This window comes from Tenrec ecaudatus, chromosome 12 (assembly GCF_050624435.1).
Source record: "Tenrec ecaudatus isolate mTenEca1 chromosome 12, mTenEca1.hap1, whole genome shotgun sequence".
NCBI lineage: Eukaryota > Metazoa > Chordata > Mammalia > Afrosoricida > Tenrecidae > Tenrec > Tenrec ecaudatus.
In genome coordinates this window covers 108,669,938-108,694,057 of record NC_134541.1, presented here as the reverse complement: position 1 = coordinate 108,694,057, position 24,120 = coordinate 108,669,938, and the positions used below count along the sequence as shown (strand labels likewise).

Genomic DNA, 24,120 nt, shown 5'->3' with positions numbered 1-24,120 from the left:
TGATTTTCCCCAAACAATTTTCCTGAACAGAGGACTAAGAGCATGAACGCCCACTCCTCACTTATTCAGAGCCTCCCTATATTTCTAACAACTTCTAATCCTTGTAATAAAAATAAACATTGATTAGTCATACAGAAGGTAAAAATATCTGATAACTACAGAAACTACCTCCCCATTTAGGATTAAAACAAGTGATATATTCATAATTGTTTTTTTAAGATAATGAGTTTCTTTTCAACTCAGGTCAATAATATTAAGAGTTGTGACTATCAATCCATCATTTGAATCTTGTCATCAGTTGAAGGTTATGATAAACAGAGCAATAATTTTCTCTCTCAAGTAGCTAGAAAGGAATTAGGGTTGGAGCTAAAATATATATAAACAGAAAGAAATGTAGTCACTCGGTTGAACTCTGTATATTCTTATGTGATTTTCAACTTTAAAGAAACATGCATCAGTAAGTCCAGTACGAACAGTGTCAGAACTGAGTATGTAAAACAGGGAGTACAGTTGCAGTGGACAGACTTTGTTTTTAGGAACTCTATTACTGATTTGTACACTTACCTTACTCTGACATTTAATTTGACACATTTTAACCACTTCTGTCTAGGTCTCTGATAGGCTATAGTGCATTGACCTGATATCATTATCATGAGTCGGGCAAAAAAGGCCACTGTCTCTGAGTTCCTCCTCCTGGGGCTCTTAAGACAGCCCCTGCAGCAGCAGATACTCTTCATGATATTCCTGAGCATGTACCTGGCCACATCCTGGGAAATCTGCTCATCATCCTGGCTATCAGCACAGAATCCCACCTGCACAGTCCCATGTACTTCTTAATTAGCAATCTGTCTTTTGTGACCTGTTTCCCCTCCACCATCATCCCCAATATGCTGTTCAATCACATAGTCAGCCGTCAGGCCATCTCCTTCCCTGAGTGTCCCACACAGATGTATTTTTCCATTGTGTTTATTGTCATGGACAACTTCCTTCTGGCTGTGATGGCTTATGATCGCTTTGTTGCTGTATGTCACCCTTACACTACACAACAAAGGTGACCAATCAATCAGCTCTGTTCCCTGATGTTTGTTGGGTCTTGGTGCATTGCCAATGTGAATGCTCTGTTGCACACCCTGCTGATGGCTGAACTCTCATTCTGTGCAGACAACAAAATCCCCCCTTTCTTCTGTGATGTGACTCCTCTCTTGAAACTCTTCTGATCTGACACACACACACATCAATGACGTGATGATTCTTACTCCGGGGGACCTGGTAATCATCATCCCATTGGTTTACATCCTAGTTTCCTACATTTTCATCAATGCTGCTGTCTTGAGAGTCCCATTCACAAAGGCAAAGTGGAAAGCCTTCACCTGTGGCTCCCACCTGACTGTGGTGTCCCTCTTCTATGGCACCATCATTGCTGTGTATTTCACCCTGGCATCCCCCTACTCGGCTGAGAATGACATTGCAGCTGCTGTGATGTACATGGTGGTGACCCCCATGCTGAACCCTTTCATCTACAGCCTCAGGAACAAGGACATAAAAGAGTCCCTAACAAGAGTAATTTATATTAATTTTGCTTTCTTTTCAACAATGGATGGGTTCTAAATGTCATAAAGGAATGTCATACTTAGTAATAAAATATTTTTCCCTTTCCCTAGTCTCTAGTACTTAGCAGTTGTCCATCTACGTATTGGTTGAGGAAGAATAAGACTCGGCGTTTCAAAAAGTAGGTGATATTGCTTTCTGGAGCTCGAGAATGATCCAGAGGGATGCAAAAGCAGATTCCTAAAACCTACCCTGGCTTGTGGGCTATTACATTTTAAAGGTTTTCATTGTCAGGGAGGTGTTGAGTAATCTTTTTTTTTTTTCTTGAAATGGAGGCAGTAGGCTAAAATTTGGGGGAACATATGGAAATGCAAGAGGTGGATATAAAGTCTTTGATTGACTAATGTGACTAGTCCAACTGCCAATGCCCTCCAGGTCAAGCCACCAGAACACACCACCAGCTTACTGGGCTCATTGCTCATTTCATCAAGAAGAACTGCATTCATGGAGGAACTTCCCAGTCTCAGGGTGTTAGAAAGGTCTTCCAGAACTTGAGCATTAGCTGATTTTTTAAGGGTTCTTGTGATCTGGTTTGATGTTGACACAAGGTAGCAGTAATTCTCATTGGACACAGCAATAGCTTCTCTAGACAGCAGGAAGACTAGAGAGAAGTGAAAGCTATAATTAGCAAGCAGTAAGTTATCCCTCCTATCAGTCAGGATGGGCGACACTTTGACATTTCTGTAGCTTGAACAATGTTTATGCTTTGTCTGTGTCCCTATATGACTATAGTGATGGTTTTGGTCTAACTCCATCACGGTCACTTTGTTTGATACTGATGTCCAATAAATGTCTCTGTGTTCAATGGCCAGAAGGGTCCATTGAAGAAGGCTCTGTTGTCGTTAGTTTCTTTCCAGACACTTGAAACCCATACCGACCCCATCTACAACAGAAAAAAACACTGCCTGGCCTTAGGCACCCTCCCCCCCGCAATGGTTATCTGTGAGCCCATGGTGTTACCAATCTGTCCACCCACCTACTTGAAGGCCATCCTCTGTGTCACTCTTCCTGACTGCATCAAACATAATGTCCCAGCTATCCCATTTCATTTAGTCTACTTCCATAGTGCTATACAACTTCCTCAATGCTTATCTTACTGTCTATTGATTCCGATTAGGCTCCTTGAGAAAAATGTTCAGAGCAGTCATTTTGTTTGTGAATTAACACTTCATGGAACTTACATGTGACCTGAAACTTATTTTGAAAACAATTGCTTTGTAGAGACCAATACACTCATGAAGGATGTCATTCAAACACTGAAGTGGTCCTAAATAAACATGTCCTGTGATGATTGACCAGGGCATCTCTTAGAAGTCAGCATGTGACATTACCATGTGGAGTATGTGAGTGCTAAGAAGTATGGGAGCTGGCACTGAGCAGGGAAATAGGAATAGGCCTGACATTTGTCTTCAAGATCAACACAGATTGGGTTCTAAGAGGTGAGGGTCTGGGCAGGGCTGTTAGAGCTCCCCTGTCCCTGCTTCCATCACCTTGGTTCAGCACTTTGTCCTGTAAGAGAAACCACTATGAAGCCATCTGACAGTATCCTGTTGGCTCATCTCTCACCACAGAGTTCAGCCTTCTTTTCTGGGTGTGACCTAAACTTCCACCACTGAGGCAGACTAGGAGACGAGCTGAAGATGGCTACAGAGTAAACAGCAGCTGCTTCCCCAGGCCCTGTTTAGCCTCAAGAAACCTTCCCGTGCCTGCCACTATTGTCCTGACATCATCTTTAATCATAAAACCAAAATATCCCATGGAATCTTTCTAAAAGCCAATAATAGTTTAAATTAACTATTAAAAACTGATGTCATTAGAGTGACCCCTTAAAGGATGGACTCACTGTCCTTGAGTCGGTTTTGACTCACAGCAACCCTCGAGGACAGGGCAGAACTGCCCCTTGAGTTTCTGCAACTGTAATTCCTCATGGGAGTTGAAAACCCTGTCTCTGTTCTAAGGAGCAGCGGTGGTTTTAGAAAGCAGACCTTTCTGTTAGCAGCCCTAATTGTAAACATGATACCACCAGAGCTCCTTTTAAAGGATGAGCTATTTCAAATAAAACTCAGAGTAGTAACTTACAAGTCAAAATGTGAACCTTCTCAGTGAACCTCTCTCCTGACGCAACCTGCATGGGCATTAGGCTCAGCTGTTTCTTACATGTTCCATGACTGAAATTTGTTCTGTGGCCATTTTAATATTGATGGTAGTCTTCTCTTTTCTTTTAAAAAAAATAAATCACTTTGCTCGAATTTCCCCACCTTTGGGTAGCGATTTGTTATATATTTAAAATTTTTGTTCTCATTTTATTAGAGACTCATACAACTCTTATCAAAATCCATATATACATCAATTGTGTAAACCACATTTGTACATTCATTGCCCTCATCATTCTCTAAACATTTTCTATCCACCAAGACCCCTGACATCAGCTCATCATTTTCCCCTCCTTCCCTACCCTGTCAACTCTTGGTAATTTATAAATTATTTTGCCATACTTTGCCCTGTCCAGAATCTCCCTTCTCTCACTTTTCTATTGTCTGTTCCCTAGGTTATATGTAGATCTTTGTAATCGGTTCCTCCTTTCCAAACCACCCTGCCGGTATTCCCACTCACACCACTTGTCCTGAAGGGTTTACCTGCCCTGGATTCCCTGTGTGTCCAGTTCCTATCTTTACCAGTGTACATCCTCTGGTCTAACCATATGAGTAACATAGAATTGGGATCATGATAGTGGGGGCGGGGTGGTAGGAAGAAGCATTTAGGAAATAGAGGAAAGTTGTATGTGTCATTGTTGCTACATTGCACCCTGACTGGCTTGTCTGCTCCCTGAAACCCTTTTGTAAAAAGATGTCCAGTACCCTACAAATGGGCTTTGGGTCTCCACTCAGCACTCCCCCCCGCCTCATTCACAATGAGATGATTTTTTTGTTCTAATAATGCCTGATCCTTTATCCTTTCAACACCCCATGATTGCACAGACTAGTGTGTTTCTTCCATTTGGGCTTTGTTGCTTCTCCGCTTGATGGCTGCTTATTTACCTTCAAGCCTTTAAGACCCCAGACACTGTTCCTTTTGATAGCTGGGCACCATCTGCTTTCTTAGCCACATTTTCTTATGCACCCATTTGTTTTCAGTGATTGTATCAGGGAAGTGAGCACGCAATAATATGATTTTTTTGTTCTTGATTCCTGATAACTGATCTCTTCGGCACCTCGTGATCACCAAGGCTAGTGTGCTTCTTCCATGTGGGCTTTGTTGCTTCTCAGCTAGAAGGGCTACACCTCTTATAACAATCCGTACAATAATTATATTGAGCACATTTCTACATATGTTTTGGCTGTACATTTATTGTTCCAACTCCCTTTCCACAGGCGTTCACCCCTGGTACACATCGTCCTTGGTACACACCCCTAACAAGCATCATAACATGCTTTTAGAGGACCCAATCTGAGACCACATTTCTTTTCTTTTTTAAACGAATCATTTTATTGGTGGCTTCTTACACATCTGATAACAATCCATACACCCATTGTATCAAACATATTTGTACATAGGTTGCCATCATCCTTTTCAAAACATTTTCTTTCTGCTTGAGTCCTTGGTATCGGCTCCTCATTTTTTTCTCTCCCCCACCTTCCCACCCTCATGAACCCTTGATAAATTATAAATAGTTATTATTTTCATATTTTACACCATCCACTGTCTCTCTTCATGTATGTTTGTGTTGTTTGTCACTTTGAATGGGGTTAGTATATGATAATAACTGCAAGAGTTTCCCCCATTTCCCACCACTTCCCTCTATCCTCATGGTATTGCTACTGCCATTACTGTTCCTGAGGGGTTTATCTGTCCTGAATTCTGCGTGTCGAGAGCTCTTATTTCTACCAGTGTACATGGTCCAGTTTAGCTGGTTTTGTAAAGTAAAACTGGGGTTATGATAGTGAGGATGGCGCAGGCGAGGAAGCATCAAAGAACTAGAGGAACGTTGCATGCTTGGTTGATGGTATACTGCCCCCTGGCTGGCTCGTCTCTTCTGAGTGACTCTTCTGTGAGGATGTCCAATTGTGTAAGATGGACTTTGGGTCTCCACTTCACCCCGCCTCTTAGGTATCAATCTGATGATGTGTTTTGCGTCTTCTGATGCCTGAATACTGGATCCTGTCAACACATCATGAACACAAAGGCTGGTGTGCTTCCCTGTGGGCTTTGTAGCTTCCCTGAGTTAGGGCGCTTGTTTATCCTCAACCCTTTATGACTCCAAATGCTCTATCTTTTAGGAGCCGGACACCATCAGCTTTCTTTACCACATTTGCTAATGTACCCATTTTGTCTTCAGTGATCATTTTGGGAAGTTGGGCATCACAGAATCCCAGGTTATTAGAGCAAAGCAGTCTTCTATTGAGGAAGGACTTGTGTAGAGGCCCCATATCCATCTGCTCCCTTAACACTTAACACACAAACATATGTAGAGAGATCTATGACCCTTTCATTATATATATTTATGTATGTATGTACCTATATTTTTCATCCATTCATCTTACTTGATTTCTTGTGCACTGGCATTGTTTATCTTTCATTTTTTATAAATGCATGTGTCCTTTAGCAACTTGCACATAATTTTCTCCTTTTTCCTATTTTGTCACTCTTTCCTTTATCATCTTCATCTCATGTTTTTGTGCTCTGCAATTTAATTCTTGAACTTCTTCGACCTAGTTCTATACATTCTCTTGAACAATTACACACACTCTTTTTCCTCCAACTGTTTTGAAGGAAACCTTCCATCTTTGTCTCCACCTCCAACCCTAATTTACCTCACAACAAGGACTGTATTAAAAGTCCAAAGAAAAATAATATATATATACCTTCTGTCTTCTTGCTCCTTTCCTCCCACATATTTAGCAGGATTTAGGCTCTGCTGTTTAAAAAAAAAAAAAAGCCTAAGCAAAAATAAATAAATAAATAAAATAAAGATCCTAAGCATCTTATAATTGCCAGACGCTTAAACAGGTGCAAGTCAATAGGCAAGGCTTGGTGGGCTGTGCTTTGTCATTGACAACAGTGAGAGAAGCCAGAATATACCAAATTACCAGGAAAAGATTGAGCCCCAAGTTGGAAGCCGTAGGTTCTTTCTCCAGCTTCTCTCCACCTCTCTGTCTGTGCTTGCATCTTTTGCCCCTCTCTACAGACACTTGCTTTCCAGTTCATGGATCAGGTGGAGAGTTGCCAGCTTCTGGGCATTATGTTCAGACCAATCCTGATTGATAATGATCTCCACGTTCTCTGACTCAGTTCCAAATTCCTTCATCCAATCAAGACTCTTCAGTGGGGTCATCAGGAAAGAATGATGTACAAATTATGGTGCAAGAGTACACACACTTGACACTCTGGACTAGGGGAATTCTGAGAACATCATGATCTGATGTGATTAGGAGGACATCCCAAGAGGAATCTGCTCCATACCCTGGATTTCCTCAGTCATGACATGTGTGCTTGTCCCGTTAATATCCATGTTCCTATCCCTCATCACCTTATCACAAAGAGACAATACTTCAGTCATGCAGGATTAAGAACCAATGTTCCAGTAGGGGAAAAAATAGGGAGTTGATAAGACTCACCCATCCAGATCTCCTGATGCCAGACCAGATAATTGAGAGGTAAGATAAAGGGAACTGGGAGGTGGATTACTGAAATTAGAACTAGAGTACTAGGGTCTCTCCTGAACCCATTTTTTTGTGTGTGAGTTCCAATCACAAAGCAAACCAAGAACGCTTTAAAGAGATCTAGCTTTGGCAAGCCTGTGAGCCCTTGCCAGGAGCAGCAATTTCTCCAGGCAGACACCCTAGAGGGTACAGAATGCCAGATACAAGGAGAACCCCATGCCGGAGCTCTCCACATGGGTGTCTGCATTGGGCTCACAGCCTGGGGAGTGGCGGTGGTGGGTAGGCAAAATTTAGAGTAGTAGAAAAAGCAGATATTTACTTTAGGTATTCCTGGGGCACTAGACAAGGCTGTGAAAGAGCACTGCAGCCCCTGCCCCTGCTGCAGTGCTACATACAGCAAAAGGCAGGTATACCAGTGAACTCCATAGCTCAATGAATGGCTAGCCACGGGTGTGATCTTGTCTTTCAAGTAATCCCACGCAGCATCTGTGGAACCCTACATCAAACAGGTACACCACCCTGCTACCTTGAGGAAGAGTTGGAAGTCCTCCAGCCTCACAGACAGGTGATCAAGTCCCAGGTATCATCATACCTACTACTCTATTTCTCCCTTTTTATTCACTAACCCTCTATCTATCCCACCACAGTCTCAACGAGTTCAGGTTTGTGATGGTTTTTAATCTCTTTCGTCTTTTTCCCTCCTCTTTCTCCTCTTCTCTCCCACTCTCTCCTATCATATGCCACTAGTATCTTCCAGGTCACTACCCTCCGCTGAGGGCAAATCAACCCAAATATCAGGAAGAACTCCAAGCTGCACTCTGTGGAAGTGTGGCACACCACACAAGGCAGCTGGGACAAACAACTACACGGCACTGTTCTGCTGAGGAAACCTCAGTCGGACCTCTAAGGAGATCACGTCAATTATTGCAGTTCTGCCCAGCACCACTGGGTCCCTGCATTAAAAGGGCACACCAACCTGCCATTGTGGGGCAGGGTCTAAGCCCTCCTGGCCCCACATTCAAGCAATTAGGGATGAGCTATCTCTTTTATTCTTTATTTCCTCCTTCTCTCTCTCCTTCCTCTTTACTATCACAGCCAATCTTTCTCTTTCTTCTCTTCACCTTTCTTTCCTCTTTATGTCTGTCCTCTTTGCTTCTCTCTCTGCTTGTATGATTCCCTCTTCTCCCTCTCATTCTTTTCACATGCCACTGCGGTTCCCAGATCCCTGTACTCTGCCCAGGGCAACCCTATCCTCCCAGTGGGAAGCCTGACCCCTAAGACAGTTCCTCCACACAGGACGAGTCAGTGGTACACACAGCACAGCATGGGTGTCAGTATTTCTTTATCTATTTTTTCTACTTCTCTCTCCCTCTCCTTCTTTTTCGCTTTTTTTCCTTTCTGTGTGTTCTTCCTTCACGCATTCTTATTTTTCTTCTTCTTTGAGCTCCTCTCTATTTACTACCACAGCCTTAGCTGATTCAACACTTCTTTTTATTTCTTTTCTTCGTTTCTTTCTTTCCTTTTTTAAAAAGCGATTATATTGGGGGTTCATACAATTTTTATCACAATCCATATATCCATCCATTGTGTCAAGAACATATGTACATTTGTTGCTATCATCACTCTCAAAACATTTGCCTTCTACTTGAGCCCTTAATATCTGCTGCTCATTCTCCCCATTCACCCCCTAGTTCATGATGCCTTCATCATTCATAAATTATTATTATTATTAGTTCTTTTTAAAAACTCTTTTCATGTTTGTGTGCTCTGTGCATTTTAGTAGTGTGTGTATTAGTAGGTGTCAGTTTGCTTGGCATTTTTGCTCCAGTCTGTGTCTCCCTCTTTCTCTCTTTTTCCTCTCTTTTAACTCTCTTCCCAGTCACAAGACACTAGCGGCTCCCAGGGCACTCCCCTCTGCCTAGGGCAACTATTAAGGTCCAATTACAGGAGCTCCCACCCGAATTTATTGACTTGACAAGAAGCTGTGGATTTCACGCCGGTCCTCTTCCACACAAGCAGCAAGGAGTTCTTCCCTACAAAAAGTGGATACATCCTCAGCTTAAATCCCAAGTCCCTACAAATGACTGGGGGCAACGCCTGACCACCACTGGTGGGAAATAATGCGGGAACATCCACCCAACCTCCAAGGCGATCTCTCTGTCTACAGAAATTTCTCTACCAGTTACAGAGCTCTACACCAAGGAGGGTATTCCCACACACCTTCAGTAATCCAGTTGCAGAGGAAAATACCACAGGCCAGCCGAGGTGCTCAAAAAACCTTTAAGCCTACTTAGAGATCGGCCAGGGAAATGACGCCCTCGTGGTTCCTCAGCAACTAGACCAGTGCCACATGAGAAGAATATCCAGAACACATTCCAAGTAACAGAATAATGGACAGCTAGAATAAGAGTGTAACCACAGGAAGATATAGCAATAGCCTGACTCTTAGTACAGCTCTGGCAGGTAGTTCATAGAAGTACTCATACGAATCCCCCAAGAGAGAGCCCAGGGCTCTTTGACCCTGGAAGATGACTCCATGCTCCACTAAAACAACACATAAACAGCAACCACTTCTAACAGATTCAATGAAAAGCAGAAGAAACAGAAGACAATGCTGGAAGAAGTCATGAACCTAACGATGGGCATAGAAGAAGGAGATATTTACCTGCCTGAAAAAGAAATTTTGAAAATGCTGCTTGAAGTAAAAAAAGGATATGAGGGAATTGAAGCAGAAAATTAAGAAATGATAGAAGAGATAAAGGCAACACACACACCAGTGACCTAAAGATAACCAAGCAACCTCAGCAAATGGGAAAAGCAGGCAAACAAGACAATCAAATTAGCTGAAGAACATTTGAGAACCATGTTTGATGCTATGATAGGAAACAATATTAGAATAATTGGACTTCCAGAACAAGACACAACAAGGAAGACTACAGCAAAAATAGCAAGGGAATTATTAGAGGAACACTTCCCAACCTTAATAAATGAAAACCAGGCAACCATTCAAGAGGCTGAAAGAATACCAGCCAGAGTGCATCCCAAAAAGTCACCAAGACACATAATTGTCAAATTATCCAACTATGATGAAAAGGTACTCCAATAAGAACATGTTCAGATCTATCAGCGGAAATGATCGAGAAGAGGAGGGAATGGAGTAACATATTCCAAAAAGTAAAGGAAAGCAACACAAACCCAAGAATACTTTACCCAGCCAAATTATCTATTAAGATAGATGGAGAAGTAAGAGTCTTCCCAGATGTCGAGAACCTCTAAGAATACATTAAAAGAAACCCAGCCCTACAAGGGATCCTTGCCGATCCAGTAAGGGCAGAAGATCAACACTCACCGAGGTCAAATAAGAGATCATCACATAGAACAAAGAGGAAACAGCCCCCAGGGTAGCATCAGCGCAATAGTGGAAAGAAGGCAAACATAAACCACACATACTACACAAGCAAATAAGATATGTGGATAGGAAGATATCCAACACGAAAGGTACAAGATGACATCACAGAGTTCACATATGAATGAACTAGGTGATAAAGGGTATTTATAGAAGTCTAAAGACTAGAATGTACATATGTAAATATATTTATATAAGAATGTGGGTTAAGAGATCTATGTACATATATTTATAGGTTTAGTATAAAGGCAGAAGATGGACATTAGGCCTCCAAAAAATCACTTACTCAATACAAGAACACATTGTTCTATTAAATTGGAATTCCAGGATGCACACCGTCCAGGCAAGATTGCTGAAGAAAAATGTGTGTCTAAGCAAATGTGGTGAAGATAGCTAATGCTGCCTGACCATAAAAGATATTGTGTCTGGGGTCTTAAAGCCTTGAAGATAAACAAGTGGCCAACTAGCTGAGAAGCATCAAAGCCCACATGGAACAAGCACACAAGGATGCCTGACTAGGAGGTGTAGAAGGGAAAAGTTATCAGACATCAAACACCTAAAAATCATATCACTGGGTGCCCACCTTCCTGGTACAATCACTGAAGACAAGCGTGTGCGTAAACAAATGTGGTGAAGAAAGCTGATGGTGCCCGGCTATCAAAAGACATAGCATCTGGGGTCTTAAAAGCTTGAAGACAAACAAGTGGCCATCTAATTCAGAAGTAACAAAGTCACCATGGATGAAGGACACCAACCAGTGTGGCCACGAACTGTCGAAGGGATCAGGTATCATGCATCAAAACCAAATATTCATATCATTGTAAATGTGGGTGAGTTTAGAGTGGATACTCAAACCCCAGCTGTAGGCAACTGGACACCCCCTTACTGAAGGGTTGTAGGGAGGAGATGAGCCAGTCAAGGTTGAGGGTAGCAACAATGAAACATTTAACTTTCCTCTAGTTATTAAATGTTTCCTCCCTCTCCTACCCCCCACAATCATGATCCCAATTCTACCTTACAAATCTAGCTAGACCAGAAGATGTACATTGGTACAGATAGCAACTGGAAACACAGGGAATTCCAGGACAAATGAGTCCTCCAGGACCAGTGGTGAGAGTGGTGATGCCTGGAGGGTAGAGGGAATGTGGGGTAGAAAGGGGCAACCGGTTAAAAAAATCTACATATATACGCCTCCTAGAGGATGGACAGCAGAGAAGATGGCGGAGGAAGGTTTCGGCCAGTGTAACATATGACAAAATAATAATTTATGAATGATGAAGGGTTTATGAGGTAGGGGTCCATGGGAAGGGAGGGGAAAATGAGCAGCCAATATTAAGGGCTCAAGAGAAAGGCAAATATTTTGAGAATGCTGATGGCAACAAATGTACATATGTGTTTGACACAATGTATGTATGCATGGATTGTCATAAGACATCTACAACCCCAATAAAATGATTTTAAAAAGGGAATATATGTTCCCCAGCATCTCAGCTGTCAAGCGCACCAGTCACCCTATACAGATGTCGAAACCCAAATCAATCTCATTACCATTGAGTCAATTCTGATTCATCGAAACTCATATATGTATATCTTATGATGTTCTACATCTTTACAGGAACAGACAACCGAATTGTTTTCCCATAGAATGACTGGTGAGTTTGAACTGCAGAACTTTAAATTAGCAGTCCACCACTTAATGACCAAGCCACTCTTAAGCAGATCACTAAACCAAAAGTAAAACAGGTCTACAGTTACAACATGCAATCCCCAAATTTCTGAGCTAAGAAAAATATTGATGAATAGAATTTCCATGTCCATAGACCTAAGCCCTGATAAACAAAGGGATGATATTTGATGTTCTATCTAGGGGATTCTGTTTTTAACTTATTTTAACAGAAAAAGATGGTCTCATCTCCAAGTTCTGACTTAGAATTTGCACAATATTCACTGTCTTCAGAATCTGGTTCAACGGGGCCCAAAAGCAGGTGAGACAATTATTGGCTTCTTGTGTCTAATGAGGCTCTCAGGTGTCTTATCTTGCACTAGTGACTATAAAGATTCCTGCAAATGCCAACTCTGTGATTTTCACCAGACAACTTTCCTGCACAGAGGACTATGACCATGAATGACTGCTCCTCACTTGCTCAGGACTTCACCTTTATTTCTAAGAGTTTGTATTGTTTCTGTGGCCTTTGTTTGTTCTTAGTAGAGTTCATCTCAGAGGTGTTATGTACATGGCGATCATCCTCTTGACGCTATATTATATGCTTTTCCATTTTTTGGTATATGAAACCCAGGATTGATGAATATATAAGGACAGCAAGTATAATAATAGTTTGGGGAAGAGCTACATTGGGCTGGGGTTGAAGGTGATGTCATGGAGTCCATTTATTAAATGAATGCTTGGAAATGGATTGTGGTAGCAATTGTATATTCTACTTGATGTGATTGAAATATGGAATGATATGATATATGTGTTACATCCCCACTAAAAAAAGAGAAGAAAAAGAAGCACTGATGATTCCTGCAGAAGTGAAGGGTATCTGATAACTACAGAATCTACTCTCTGCCAGGTAAGGTTACAATAGAGCACACATCAATATTTTCTTTTGAAGATAATGAACTTCTTTTAGATTCAGGGAGCAATAAGAAGAGTCTTGAATAAGCTGAACTTTGAGATAAACCAAGAAATACTTGTCTAACTCTTTCTCTCTCATCAGCTACAAAGGAATTAGTGTTGGGACTTGAAAAAATTGTAAGCATAGAAAAATGTGGTCACTCAGTTGAGCTATAAATACTATCGAGTGATTTTTAGTTTTGTAAATCAATAGTCCTATAGGAATAATACCACCGGTGATTGTGGAATATTGGAAGCATAGTTGGAGTAGACAGATCTTGTTTTGGCAATTCCATTACTGATATACAAACTTGTGTTACTTGGAAATTGAATTTTTTCTCGATTTTAATTCTTCCTGTCTAGGTGCCTGAACTGGTTGTTGAACATTGACCCAGTGCCATGGACAGGAATTGGACCAACCATTCAAGTGTCTCTGAGTTTCTCCTCCTGGGCCTCTTCTGGAAGACCCAGCAGCAACAGATCCTGTTTGTGCTCTTCCTGAGCATGTACATGGCCACGGTCTTGGGAAACCTGCTCATCATCCTGGCCATCAGCACAGACTCCCGCCTGCACAGCCCCATGTACTTCTTCCTCAGCAACCTGTCCTTTGTGGACTTCTGTCTCTCCTCTACCATAGTCCCCAATATGTTGACCAATCACATACTCAGCCGTCACACCATCTCCTTCCCTGGGTGTTTCACACAGATGTATTTTTTCATTTTGTTTACTGGCATGGACAACTGCCTCCTGGCTGTGATGGCCTATGATCGCTTTGTTGCTATATGCCACCCTTTACACTATACAACAAAGATGACCCATCAGCTCTGTGCCCTGATGGTCACTGGGTCTTGGGGAATTGTCAATGTGCATGCTCTCTTGCATACCCTGCTGATGGCTCAACTATCATTCTGTGCAGACAACAGGATCCCCCACCTCTTCTGTGATGTGAATGCTCTCCTGAAACTCTCCTGCTCTGACACACACCTCAATGAGATGATGATTCATACTGAGGGGGTTCTCTTAATGGTCACCCCATTTGTTTGCATCCTGGTTTCCTACATATACATCACCACTGCTGTCCTAAGTGTCCCATCCACAAAGGGCAAGTGGAAGGCCTTCTCCACCTGTGGTTCCCACCTGGCTGTCGTTTCCATCTTTTATGGCACCATAATTGCTGTGTATTTCACCCCGGCATCCTCCCACTCAGATGAGAATGACATTACAGCTGCTGTGATGTACACGGTGGTGACCCCCATGCTGAACCCTTTCATCTACAGCCTCAGGAACAAGGACATGAAAGGGGCACTAAAAAAAATAATATGTATTAATTTTTTTTCTTTTCAACAATGAATGGGTTGTAAATGTCATAAGGGAATGTCATAGTTCATAATAAAACTTTTTTTCTTTCCCTAGTCTCTGGCATTTAGCTGTTGTCCATCCACGCATTTGTAAAGAAGATTAAGAGTCAGTGTTTCCCAAAGTGGGTGATATTGCCCTCTGAGATTTCTGGAATGATCCAGCAGTATGCAAAAGGAGATTCTTAGTGTTTCCCCTGTATTCTCGGCTATTGTACTGAAGCTTTTGATTGTGGGGGGGGGGGGCATTGAGTAGTGTTTTTTTTAGTTAGATTAGATTTGTTTACTGAAAAGAAGGCAGTAGGCAAAATAAATTTGAAACCTATGGAAGTGCAAGATGTGAAGCTTAATCCTATTACCAACTAATGTGAATTGTCCAACTTCCAATGCCCACAAGCCCAAACCACCAGGAACACACAGACAGCTTGTTGCTGATTTCATCAGGAAAGACTGCATTTATCAAGGAGCTTTCCAGTCTAGGGGTGTTAGATAGGTCTTCCAGAATTTGAGCATTAGCTGATTTTGGTGAGGGTTGTTGTGATCTGGATTTGATATTGTTATAAATTATTTGCAATTCTCATTGGACATAGCAATAGCTTCTCTAGACAGCAGGAAGACTAGAGAAAAGTGAAAGCTATAATTAGTAAGAAGTAAGTTATCCCTCCTATCAGTCAGGATGGGTGATACTTTGTCATTTCTGTAGCTTGAGCAATGTTTATGCTTTGTCTGTGTACAGTTATGACTTTAGTGATCTTTTTTGTTACTATTGTTCCAAATCCCTCACGATCACTTGTGTTATGTCCTAAATAGTTTTCTGTGCTTACCGGGAATTGCTCATTGAAGTGTCTGTTGTTGTTAGGTCCTTCCTAGTTAGTTTCGATTCACAGTGACCCATGTGCTAGAGTACAAAACACTGCCTGGTCTTATGTCACCCTCACAATTGAGCTCCTTGTTGCAGCCATTGTGTTAATCCATCTCCTAGATGTTCTTCCTCTTTTTGACTGTCCTTTGACTTTAGCAATCCTGGTATTCTCCTCCAGGGACTGGGCTTTCCTCTTCACAAGTCAAAAGTACACGAGATGAAGTCTCTCCATTTTAGCTTCTAGGGAGCATTCAGGTTTTATATTTTCCAAGAGAGATTTTTTTGTTTTTCTGGCTTTCCATGGTATGTTTCTCATGATTTGCCAAACCCTGTAATTCAAATGCATGGATTTTTCTCTGGTCTTCTCTGTTCATTATTCACCTTTCATATATGAGGTCAGCTGCTGATTTCTTCACTGCTGCTTCTATGCGTGCTGATAATAGATCCAAGTAAAATTAAACCTGGAAACCTGGAATCTTTTTTTCGTTTCATCAGTGAGTGCTTCAGGTTCTCTTGGCTGTTAGCACGTAAGTTTGTGTCAGCTGCAAATCACAGTTGTTAAAGAGCCTTCTGTCCATCCTGATGTTCATAGTCCACTGTCTCAGTTTGTTTGGTCAGCAAACAGATCAACTAAATATGGTGACAGGGTATTACTCTGATGCATATTTTTATGATTTAAAGTTAGACCAATTATTTATTTACCTTTTTACCTGAGTTTTGTATCATGCACATTTTAGTGGGAGCATGGGTAATTTAAACAAGAAATAATTATCTTCCTTAATTGCAGTGTGCAGGCTTGCTTTTTTCAGTGTCCTCCTGCATTCTATCCTATGTGCTCAAGTCATCCTGGTGGTGTAATGTTTACGCATTGGACTGCAACCATAATGCTGTTAGTTCAAAACCACCAGTGGCTCCGGGGGAGAAAGACCAGGCTTATTGCTTTCATAAAGTGTTACAGTCTTGGAAAACAAGGGGATAATTCTGACCTATCCTATACGCCAAGTGAGGCAGGCCATATTGATTGAGTCATAACCCAAGCAGATGAAGATAAGATTTTTGTGTTTGTGAATGGGTGCATATTGTTGTGGACTTTATGAATGGCCTGTCCTGATTTTACTTTGGTTATGTATGTGGACCCCCAAGCATCCAAATGGAATGAAGTTTCTTCACATCAAAAACATGTTTGTCTCCTCAGTGTGCTGAATTGGTTTAAGTGCATAATATAGATTTTGGATACCAAAATGGGAGGATAAAAGCATGATGTGGCTGGCTTACAAATATTCATGGAAGGGGAATATGTTCATAGGATTATAGGATTATGGTATAGGTGTTCACTTAATGCCAATTATTAGACATAGAATATTTTGTTTTGCTCACTTATACAGTATTATGTTTAAATGAAGCTGGCACATTTTGAGTTGCTTACATTTTAGTTTACACTTGCTAGGCAGAAATATAACTTTACTATTGTCCTTGTTTTAATAATTATACATGACTAAAAATTGTGTACACTGGTACAGATAAGAGCTGAAAACACAAGGAATCCAGGACTGATAAACACCTCAGAACCAATAATGAGAATAGTGATACCAGGAGGGGAAAGAGGTGGAGGCAGAAGCAGGGAACTGAGATTATTTAATCTACATACAACTCCCTCCCAGGGGGATGGACAACTCAACAATGGTTGAAGGGAGACATCGGTCAGTGTAAGACATAAAAAAATAGCAATAATTTATAAATCATCAAGGCTTATGTGGGGGGGGGGGAATGTCAGGATCTGTTATCAAGGGCTCAAAGAGAAAGAAAATGTTTTGAAAATGATGATGGTGGCGAATGTACAAATATGCTTGACACAATGGATGAATGTGTGGGTTGTGATAAGAGTTATAAAAGCACCCATTAAAAACAACAATAAAAATGAATTGTGTACAAGGGCCAAACTAGCAAGGGGTGGAGTGAGATGGGGCATGTGTGTGTGTGCCCGCGCCAAGATAGGTTCTGTAGGAACACATGGGTGAACTTTAGCCTGTTGCTGCAGTCCAGCTGTAGCGAGGTCCAGGGGTCCCTCAAGGTGAGTCACGGATTTGGTGAGTGGGAGACAGAAACCACATTACCCAAAGGGTGTGGGTGACTGTTCCAAATTTATTCGTGTAAAGCTTCAACGTATATATTCTTTTTCTTGGCTTAAAGCTAATGGGCTGAGATCATACATCAGGAAATTCTCAGGCCAAAGACCATGACAAGTTACATAATCACATAATGATTCTTGGTTAAAAATTAGTACATCTTGAAACTAAAAGTCTTTCAACAACATGGGTGATAGACATAAATCTAAAAATATCTGAGCACACTTTATCCAACTAGGGTGCATTGTTCTAACTATGAAATCAATAAAGCATTAATACATTTCATTACCAATCACAAAAAATATTTGAAAGGCTTTGGCTGTTCTTTTGGTTCCTTCTTAAGTTGTTCCCCTAGGGTTTTCATTTTTTCTTCTTTCTTTTCCACTAAGTCCCCATAAATTAAACTCCCAATAGTCTTTCTGTACCAAGGTATGAGTTGCCTCACAATAGGTAGCTTTGCTTCAGTCGACTTCAAGCACTACGGGCTTCTCTTCTTGCTAAACTTTCCATAAAACTTAAATTACTAAAAGGAACTTGTACATCTTTGTTAACTATTCTTCTGCCATTTTTATTACAAACCCCTATATAAGGTAAACCAGGGTCAGGAACTCTATTTCTCTTTGGGTTATTTCCTGGAAGGGGGCACCATATTTTACCCCCTATGTGGTAACCAATATAAGGAGAGAGAAAAACTGTGGGAAGAGGATGATAAACTTTTTTAGGGTCTTGAACAAACCTCTGAGATTTCCGTGGGGTTCGGTTGCAATAGCTCAGCCTGCTCAAGATCTAACATCAATTCCTTAAGGGGATTTTCTGGTTTCCAGTTTCTAGTTTTATTCTACAATACACTTTGCACCCAATCAGGATATGGATCTTTCAAAGCCATAGGAAGGGGAATAACCTCAACTTCTGGGGAATATTCCTCAGTTGACATCAGTTGTTTCCTAAAAGGGGAAGTGATAAAAATTATCAGGAACCAGAGAACAGCTACAATGATCAATAATGATATCAGGCCAATAATTCCATGGTTCACAGAAGAGACTTTCCTTGGTGGAGCCTTCTTTGAATGCTCCTCCTCCATGCGCTGATTTTGTCAAGGCCCATGGTTGGAAGTGGTCTCGGCAGCCTGTCAATCAGTTCACACCTTGATTGGAGGGCTACCAAGATAAATGGCTTTCTGGAAGCTGGCCTTTCTCTCTGTCTCTGCTTTCACTTTCCTGTGGACAAGCCCCAGGGAGCCACTCTGAGACCTGTGAGAGCCCTGGACATACAAGACGTTGCAGCCACTGGCCTGTTACCTTCCTGCATTTTTGTGACATTGCATAGGCTCTGTGAGCCTGAAGAGAGATTGATGGACTAGTATTGGATTTATGGGCAAATATCAGATTATGAACTTGACCTGGACTGGTCTGGGATGTTTTCTTAATACACAATGACTCTGTGATCTAAAGTTCTTTCTTACACACATATGAGTGTCTCTGGATTTTGAGGAGGAAAGAGGAAAACAGAGCAGCTTTCCACAACTTTCATTTCAGAGAGACGACGTGTTTTGTGAAAACTGGCAGAATTCAGAATCAGAGGCTGTTTCTGAGTTTATTGCATGATCTTTTAAATTTTCATTAAATTTGCATATTAAAATGTTTGCATTGAAGAATACATGGGATCATTTTTATTATTCAATCTCTATTTTTTCAAATTCTCCCTATAACAGAAAATGTTAATTTCTTAAAAGTTTGAAAGAAACCTACCACTTTTGCTTTGTATAAAAGGGCTTCAAATTGTCTTTTAAAATGGAAAAACATCATGTAAAATCCCACAAACTATCTGAAGTTCCATAGTATGTGGTTATGTGGACGGGGGTGAGTGTGAAAGAAGGTGAGGTTTAAATGTCCGTCTCCATCCATTGATGTAATTATCCAGTTCCCTCAAGTTGCTTCAGATTCATGTTCACTTCTAAGAGACATTCTGGCTGTACTTCTTCCTTGATAGATTTGCTCATTTTGCTGGAGTCTATGGAATAGCCCTTCAATTAGTATGACTTATTACAATTACTTTCATGCATGTCATATTCTGAGGGTTTCATATGTTGACAGAATACCATCTACTTCACTTGGTTTTCATGTAATTGTGTTAACATGTGTAATTATACAAGTATAACTTTAATATAAATTAAAATGTAATATTCATTTTTATTACTATACATTACCAACTTATTTTATTATTATTATATTATTTTTAAAATTTTTTGGTGAACAGATTTAGTAGAGTCTGGTGACCTTCATTTCTTATAAGCCAATTCTTGGATCCATTAATGAATTCCGAATTTATCTGAATTTCTTGCTCTTCTCTCTCCTATGAATATATATTGTCTCTATTATTCCCTAATTTAGCATTAATTCATGACATAAGGACATAGCAATGGGTAGAAAACACAGTGAATGCAATTAGTGCCACTGATTTCTGTGTGCTACAAATAAATATAGAGTGTAGGGAAATGATGTGCACTTACTACAATACAAATACCTTCTAAAACAGTCTAAAAACTTCTGGTTAAAATGGTGACCTAAAAAGACATCCTACACAACCCTGCTTCAATCATGAGAAAACAAATATAGAAGAAAAACCAAAGCCTTAAATCTCTGAAGGAAAAAAATTAAAAGCTAAAACGAGCTGAAAATGAAAAGCACAAGAAGCTATTGTAGCAGGATGAGCCATTCCGGGTATACAGAGGCTCTCTAACCCACATTTGCATGCTCAGCAGAAGCTGCAAACTCTTTCTCTGCATGAGTGGAGCTGGTAAAAGTTACCAGTGCCCTGCGCCTTGCTGGGCAGCTTTAGAGCTATGTTTGAAACTCACGGTACAGTAAATCAAAAGCCAAACTCACTACCATTTCGTTGATTCTGACTCATAGTGATCCTTTAAGACAGGGTAAAACTGACCCTGTGGGTTTCTGAAACTCTACGTCTACCAGAATAGAAAGCCTGGACTTTCACTTGTGGGGCAGCTGGTACTTTTGAACAACTAACCTTGTGGTTAGCAGCTCAATACATAACCCCTACATCAGCAGGCCTTCTGGCAAAACAATGGAACACTCAACGTCAAAAAAGAGAGAAAAGAGCAAACGATGGAGGGGTGTCAGTGGATTGGAACGCTCATACACTTATGGTGGGACTGTAAAATTGTACAACCAGTTTGGAAAGTTATATGACACTTCCTCCAACAAGTTGGAATAAAAAACCCACATGACCCAGCAATACCAATACTTGGTGTGTAACCCACAGAAATAAAGAGCATAGCACAAACAAATGCAAGCACATTCATGTCAATCAAAGCACTGTCCACAAGAGCAAGAATGTAGAAACAAACCTGAATGCCTACCTGTGGAAGAAATAATAGCTAAACTTTGGTACATACACACAATGAAATCCTTTGCATCTTTAAAGAATAATGATGAAACTTGAAACACCTCATGACATGGATGAATTTGGGGGACATAATGCTGAGTGACATAGGTCAAACGCAAAGGGACAAATATTGTATGAGACTACTGTCAGTTATTTTTTTAAAACTCAAGGAAAGCTTTTCATACAAAATGAAACAGAGTTTGTTGGGTAAGGAAGGAAGGAAGGAGTAATAGGCCAGAGGAAAGATATGTGCTCAATTGTGTGAAGGGGAGACAACATGCAACAAGAGGAAAGTGAGAAAGAGCAGAAAGGGAAGGAAACCAGGTAAGTCGTTGGTTGGTTTTATAAATTGGAAAATGCAAAAATGATATGTAGGCCCCAACTAATTCACACTGAAAAGGTTGGAGGGTGGTAAATCTAAGAAATATTAATCTGAGAATCCAGGGCGGATGATCCATTCAGTAGCAGTGGTGAAAATGGCAATACCAGGAGGTTGTAGGGAGCATGGGTTGGAAAGGGGTAACCCATTACTAGGATCTACATATAACCTCCTCCTGAGGGACGGACAAGAGAAAAGTGGGTGGAGGAAAATGTCGGACAGGGTAACATATGACAAATAATAATTTATAAATTACCAAGGGCTCATGAGCGAGGAAGGGAGGGAGTAAAATGAGGATCTGATGCCAGGGGCTTATGTGGAGAGCAAAAAAAGAAAAGAATTAAAAACCCGAATAACACTGGATTCAATCAGAGTTTGTACATTTACCCTTATAACGAATAATTCAATAGCGGCTTTGTAGATTTCTCTCCAGAGGCATTGTTAATTATTTCTTTTGAATAAATTCCCCAAAGTAGACATTGTGGATCATTGCTGGCATTTTAGTACGTGTGACCTTCGTTGTATCCCATGGAAGGGCATGAGCTCACGTACTCACCACTCACCCAACAGCATCAGTATTTCTGCGTTTTGCCAATTTATTCAACAAAACAATGCTGAATTCTAGTATTAATTTGTATACCTACTTCCACTTTCACAACTTCTCCTTTTCATTTTCTAATTAGAATAAAAATTTTCCATTTTTCTTTAATTTTGTTATCATCTTTTTAAATGTTTTTAATATTTCTAAGTTTTAAAAATATTGATCCAATAATTTCTGGCTAAATAATGTTTATTAAGAATATCATTTATGTCTTCACAACTTCTGAAAATAATGTCTCCCTGGTTATACACCTACTTTTGGGTTTTGTGTAAGGTTTTTCTTACTTGCTGAAAGTGAGGAGGTCTTGAGATATTTGCTGATAGAGATCAAGGATTGTGGCCTTTAGTACAGATTAGAACTCAATGTAAAGAGGAACAAAATTTTCACAACTGAACCAGTAATTAATATCATGGTAAGCAGATAAAAGATTGAAGTTGTCAAGGATTTCATCTTGCTCAGATCCACATTTAATGCTCATGGAAGCAGCAGCAAACTACTCACCTTTCAGTTCACAGCTCAATTGTCTCATTGCCCCTTCTGAGATTTTTAGAATAAATCTAAAAATATTGCTACTATGGCTTCAGTTTAGGTGAGTATGGGTTTATTCCACCCATGCATGTTTAAACATGTCCCTGTGATCAGTGGATGACCTCAGACCATTTCCTTGAGTAATACCCTTGTATTCCATGTTAATCATTCTTTCATAAAGGGTCTATTCAAAGTAGCAGTGTACACAGGGATCTGCTAGATGAGTTAAACTGAAGGCAGATAGATCATTTTGCAAGGTTATAAGAACGAGATAGTCCACTTTTTTTGCCGCTGCAAATCTTAGGAATAATAGCAGAAGAGTGGTCTAGTGTCAGAAGCTATGCCATTCCGGTTGGAAGGCTGGGGAAGAGCTATTGCCTTGAAGCAGAGTACATCTGATAATATGAATAGAGCCATGTTTGGGGGACCTTCATTTGCTCATAGGGCATAATTCAAACCGAGGAGAAGGCACTGGAAATATCCATCTTGGATAGCTGGAACATGAAAATATATGAAGTATGAATTAGGAAAATTGGAAATCATCAAATATAAAATGACATACATAAATATAGATAACTTAGGCAATAGTGAGCTGAAGTGGTCTGATATCAGCCATTTGAGTCAGACAATCCTGTGGTTTACTAGGCTGAGAATGTTCAATTAAAGTGGAATGGCATCGTGTTCATTGTCAAGAAAAATGTTTCAAGATCGAGCTTAATGTTTCTTGTGATTGAATAATATACAGATGCCTACACAGAATTCACGTTAATACAGCTATTATCCAAATTTACATACCAATGACTAAAGATTGTGATGAGATAAAGGAAGAATTCTACCCCCCTTTAGTTGAAGGAAAAGTAGCATTGATTGCTTTTCTAATGTTGAACTAGCCTTGCATACCTCGTTTGAGTCCCACTTGACCACAATGTGACAAATTCCATTGGCTAGAATTTTGTTAACTTAGGTATCAGAATTATATTTACTTCATAAAATGATTTTGATAGTATGTGAAATTGTTTGTGTAGACTTGGGGGTAAATCTTTTCTAAATGTTTGATAAGATTCCCCAGTAAAATAATATGGTCCTGGACTTTTTGATGTTTGGAGTTTTTTAATGACCAGATCTATTTCTTTTTGCATTATATCTATTAAAGTTTTCTACATTGATTTGTGTTAATTTAGGTAGGTACTGAGAATGTTGGTAGACCTTCATCATTAGTTCTAGTGGTTGGTGTGTAAATTTGAATAATAGTGGTATTAATTCTATTTCCTTGTTTGGGTATAAATATTATCCTATCAAAAGAAGCATTGTACTTTAAGATAGATTTTAAAATGTTCTTTTAGATTGGAGCAGAGACCCAAAGCCCATCTGTAGACAAAGAAACAATCTCCCCACAGAGGGAGGGAAGGGAAGGGAAGGGAAGGGAAGTATCACCAGATTGCACAGGGAAGGGAAGAATCACCGGTTGCACTAAAGCTTAGGTGAAACACACTATATTCTTCTGGTTCCTTGAGGCTTCTTCACCATCCCCTACCATGACCCCAGTGATGCTTCTCAATTCAGACTAGACAGG

General features: G+C 40.4%; 1 protein-coding gene and 1 pseudogene across 1 annotated transcript; both read left to right on the top strand.

Moving 5' to 3' along the window:
* Window positions 1–651: 651 nt before the first annotated feature.
* On the top strand, window positions 652–1,608 carry LOC142422821 (olfactory receptor 1f45-like; annotated as a pseudogene).
* A 12,082-nt stretch (window positions 1,609–13,690) lies between these two features.
* On the top strand, window positions 13,691–14,641 carry LOC142422820 (olfactory receptor 1f45-like). Its single transcript, XM_075528054.1, has one exon. It carries the CDS (start codon window positions 13,691–13,693, stop codon window positions 14,639–14,641), a length of 951 nt encoding a protein of 316 aa, XP_075384169.1.
* Window positions 14,642–24,120: the final 9,479 nt, after the last annotated feature.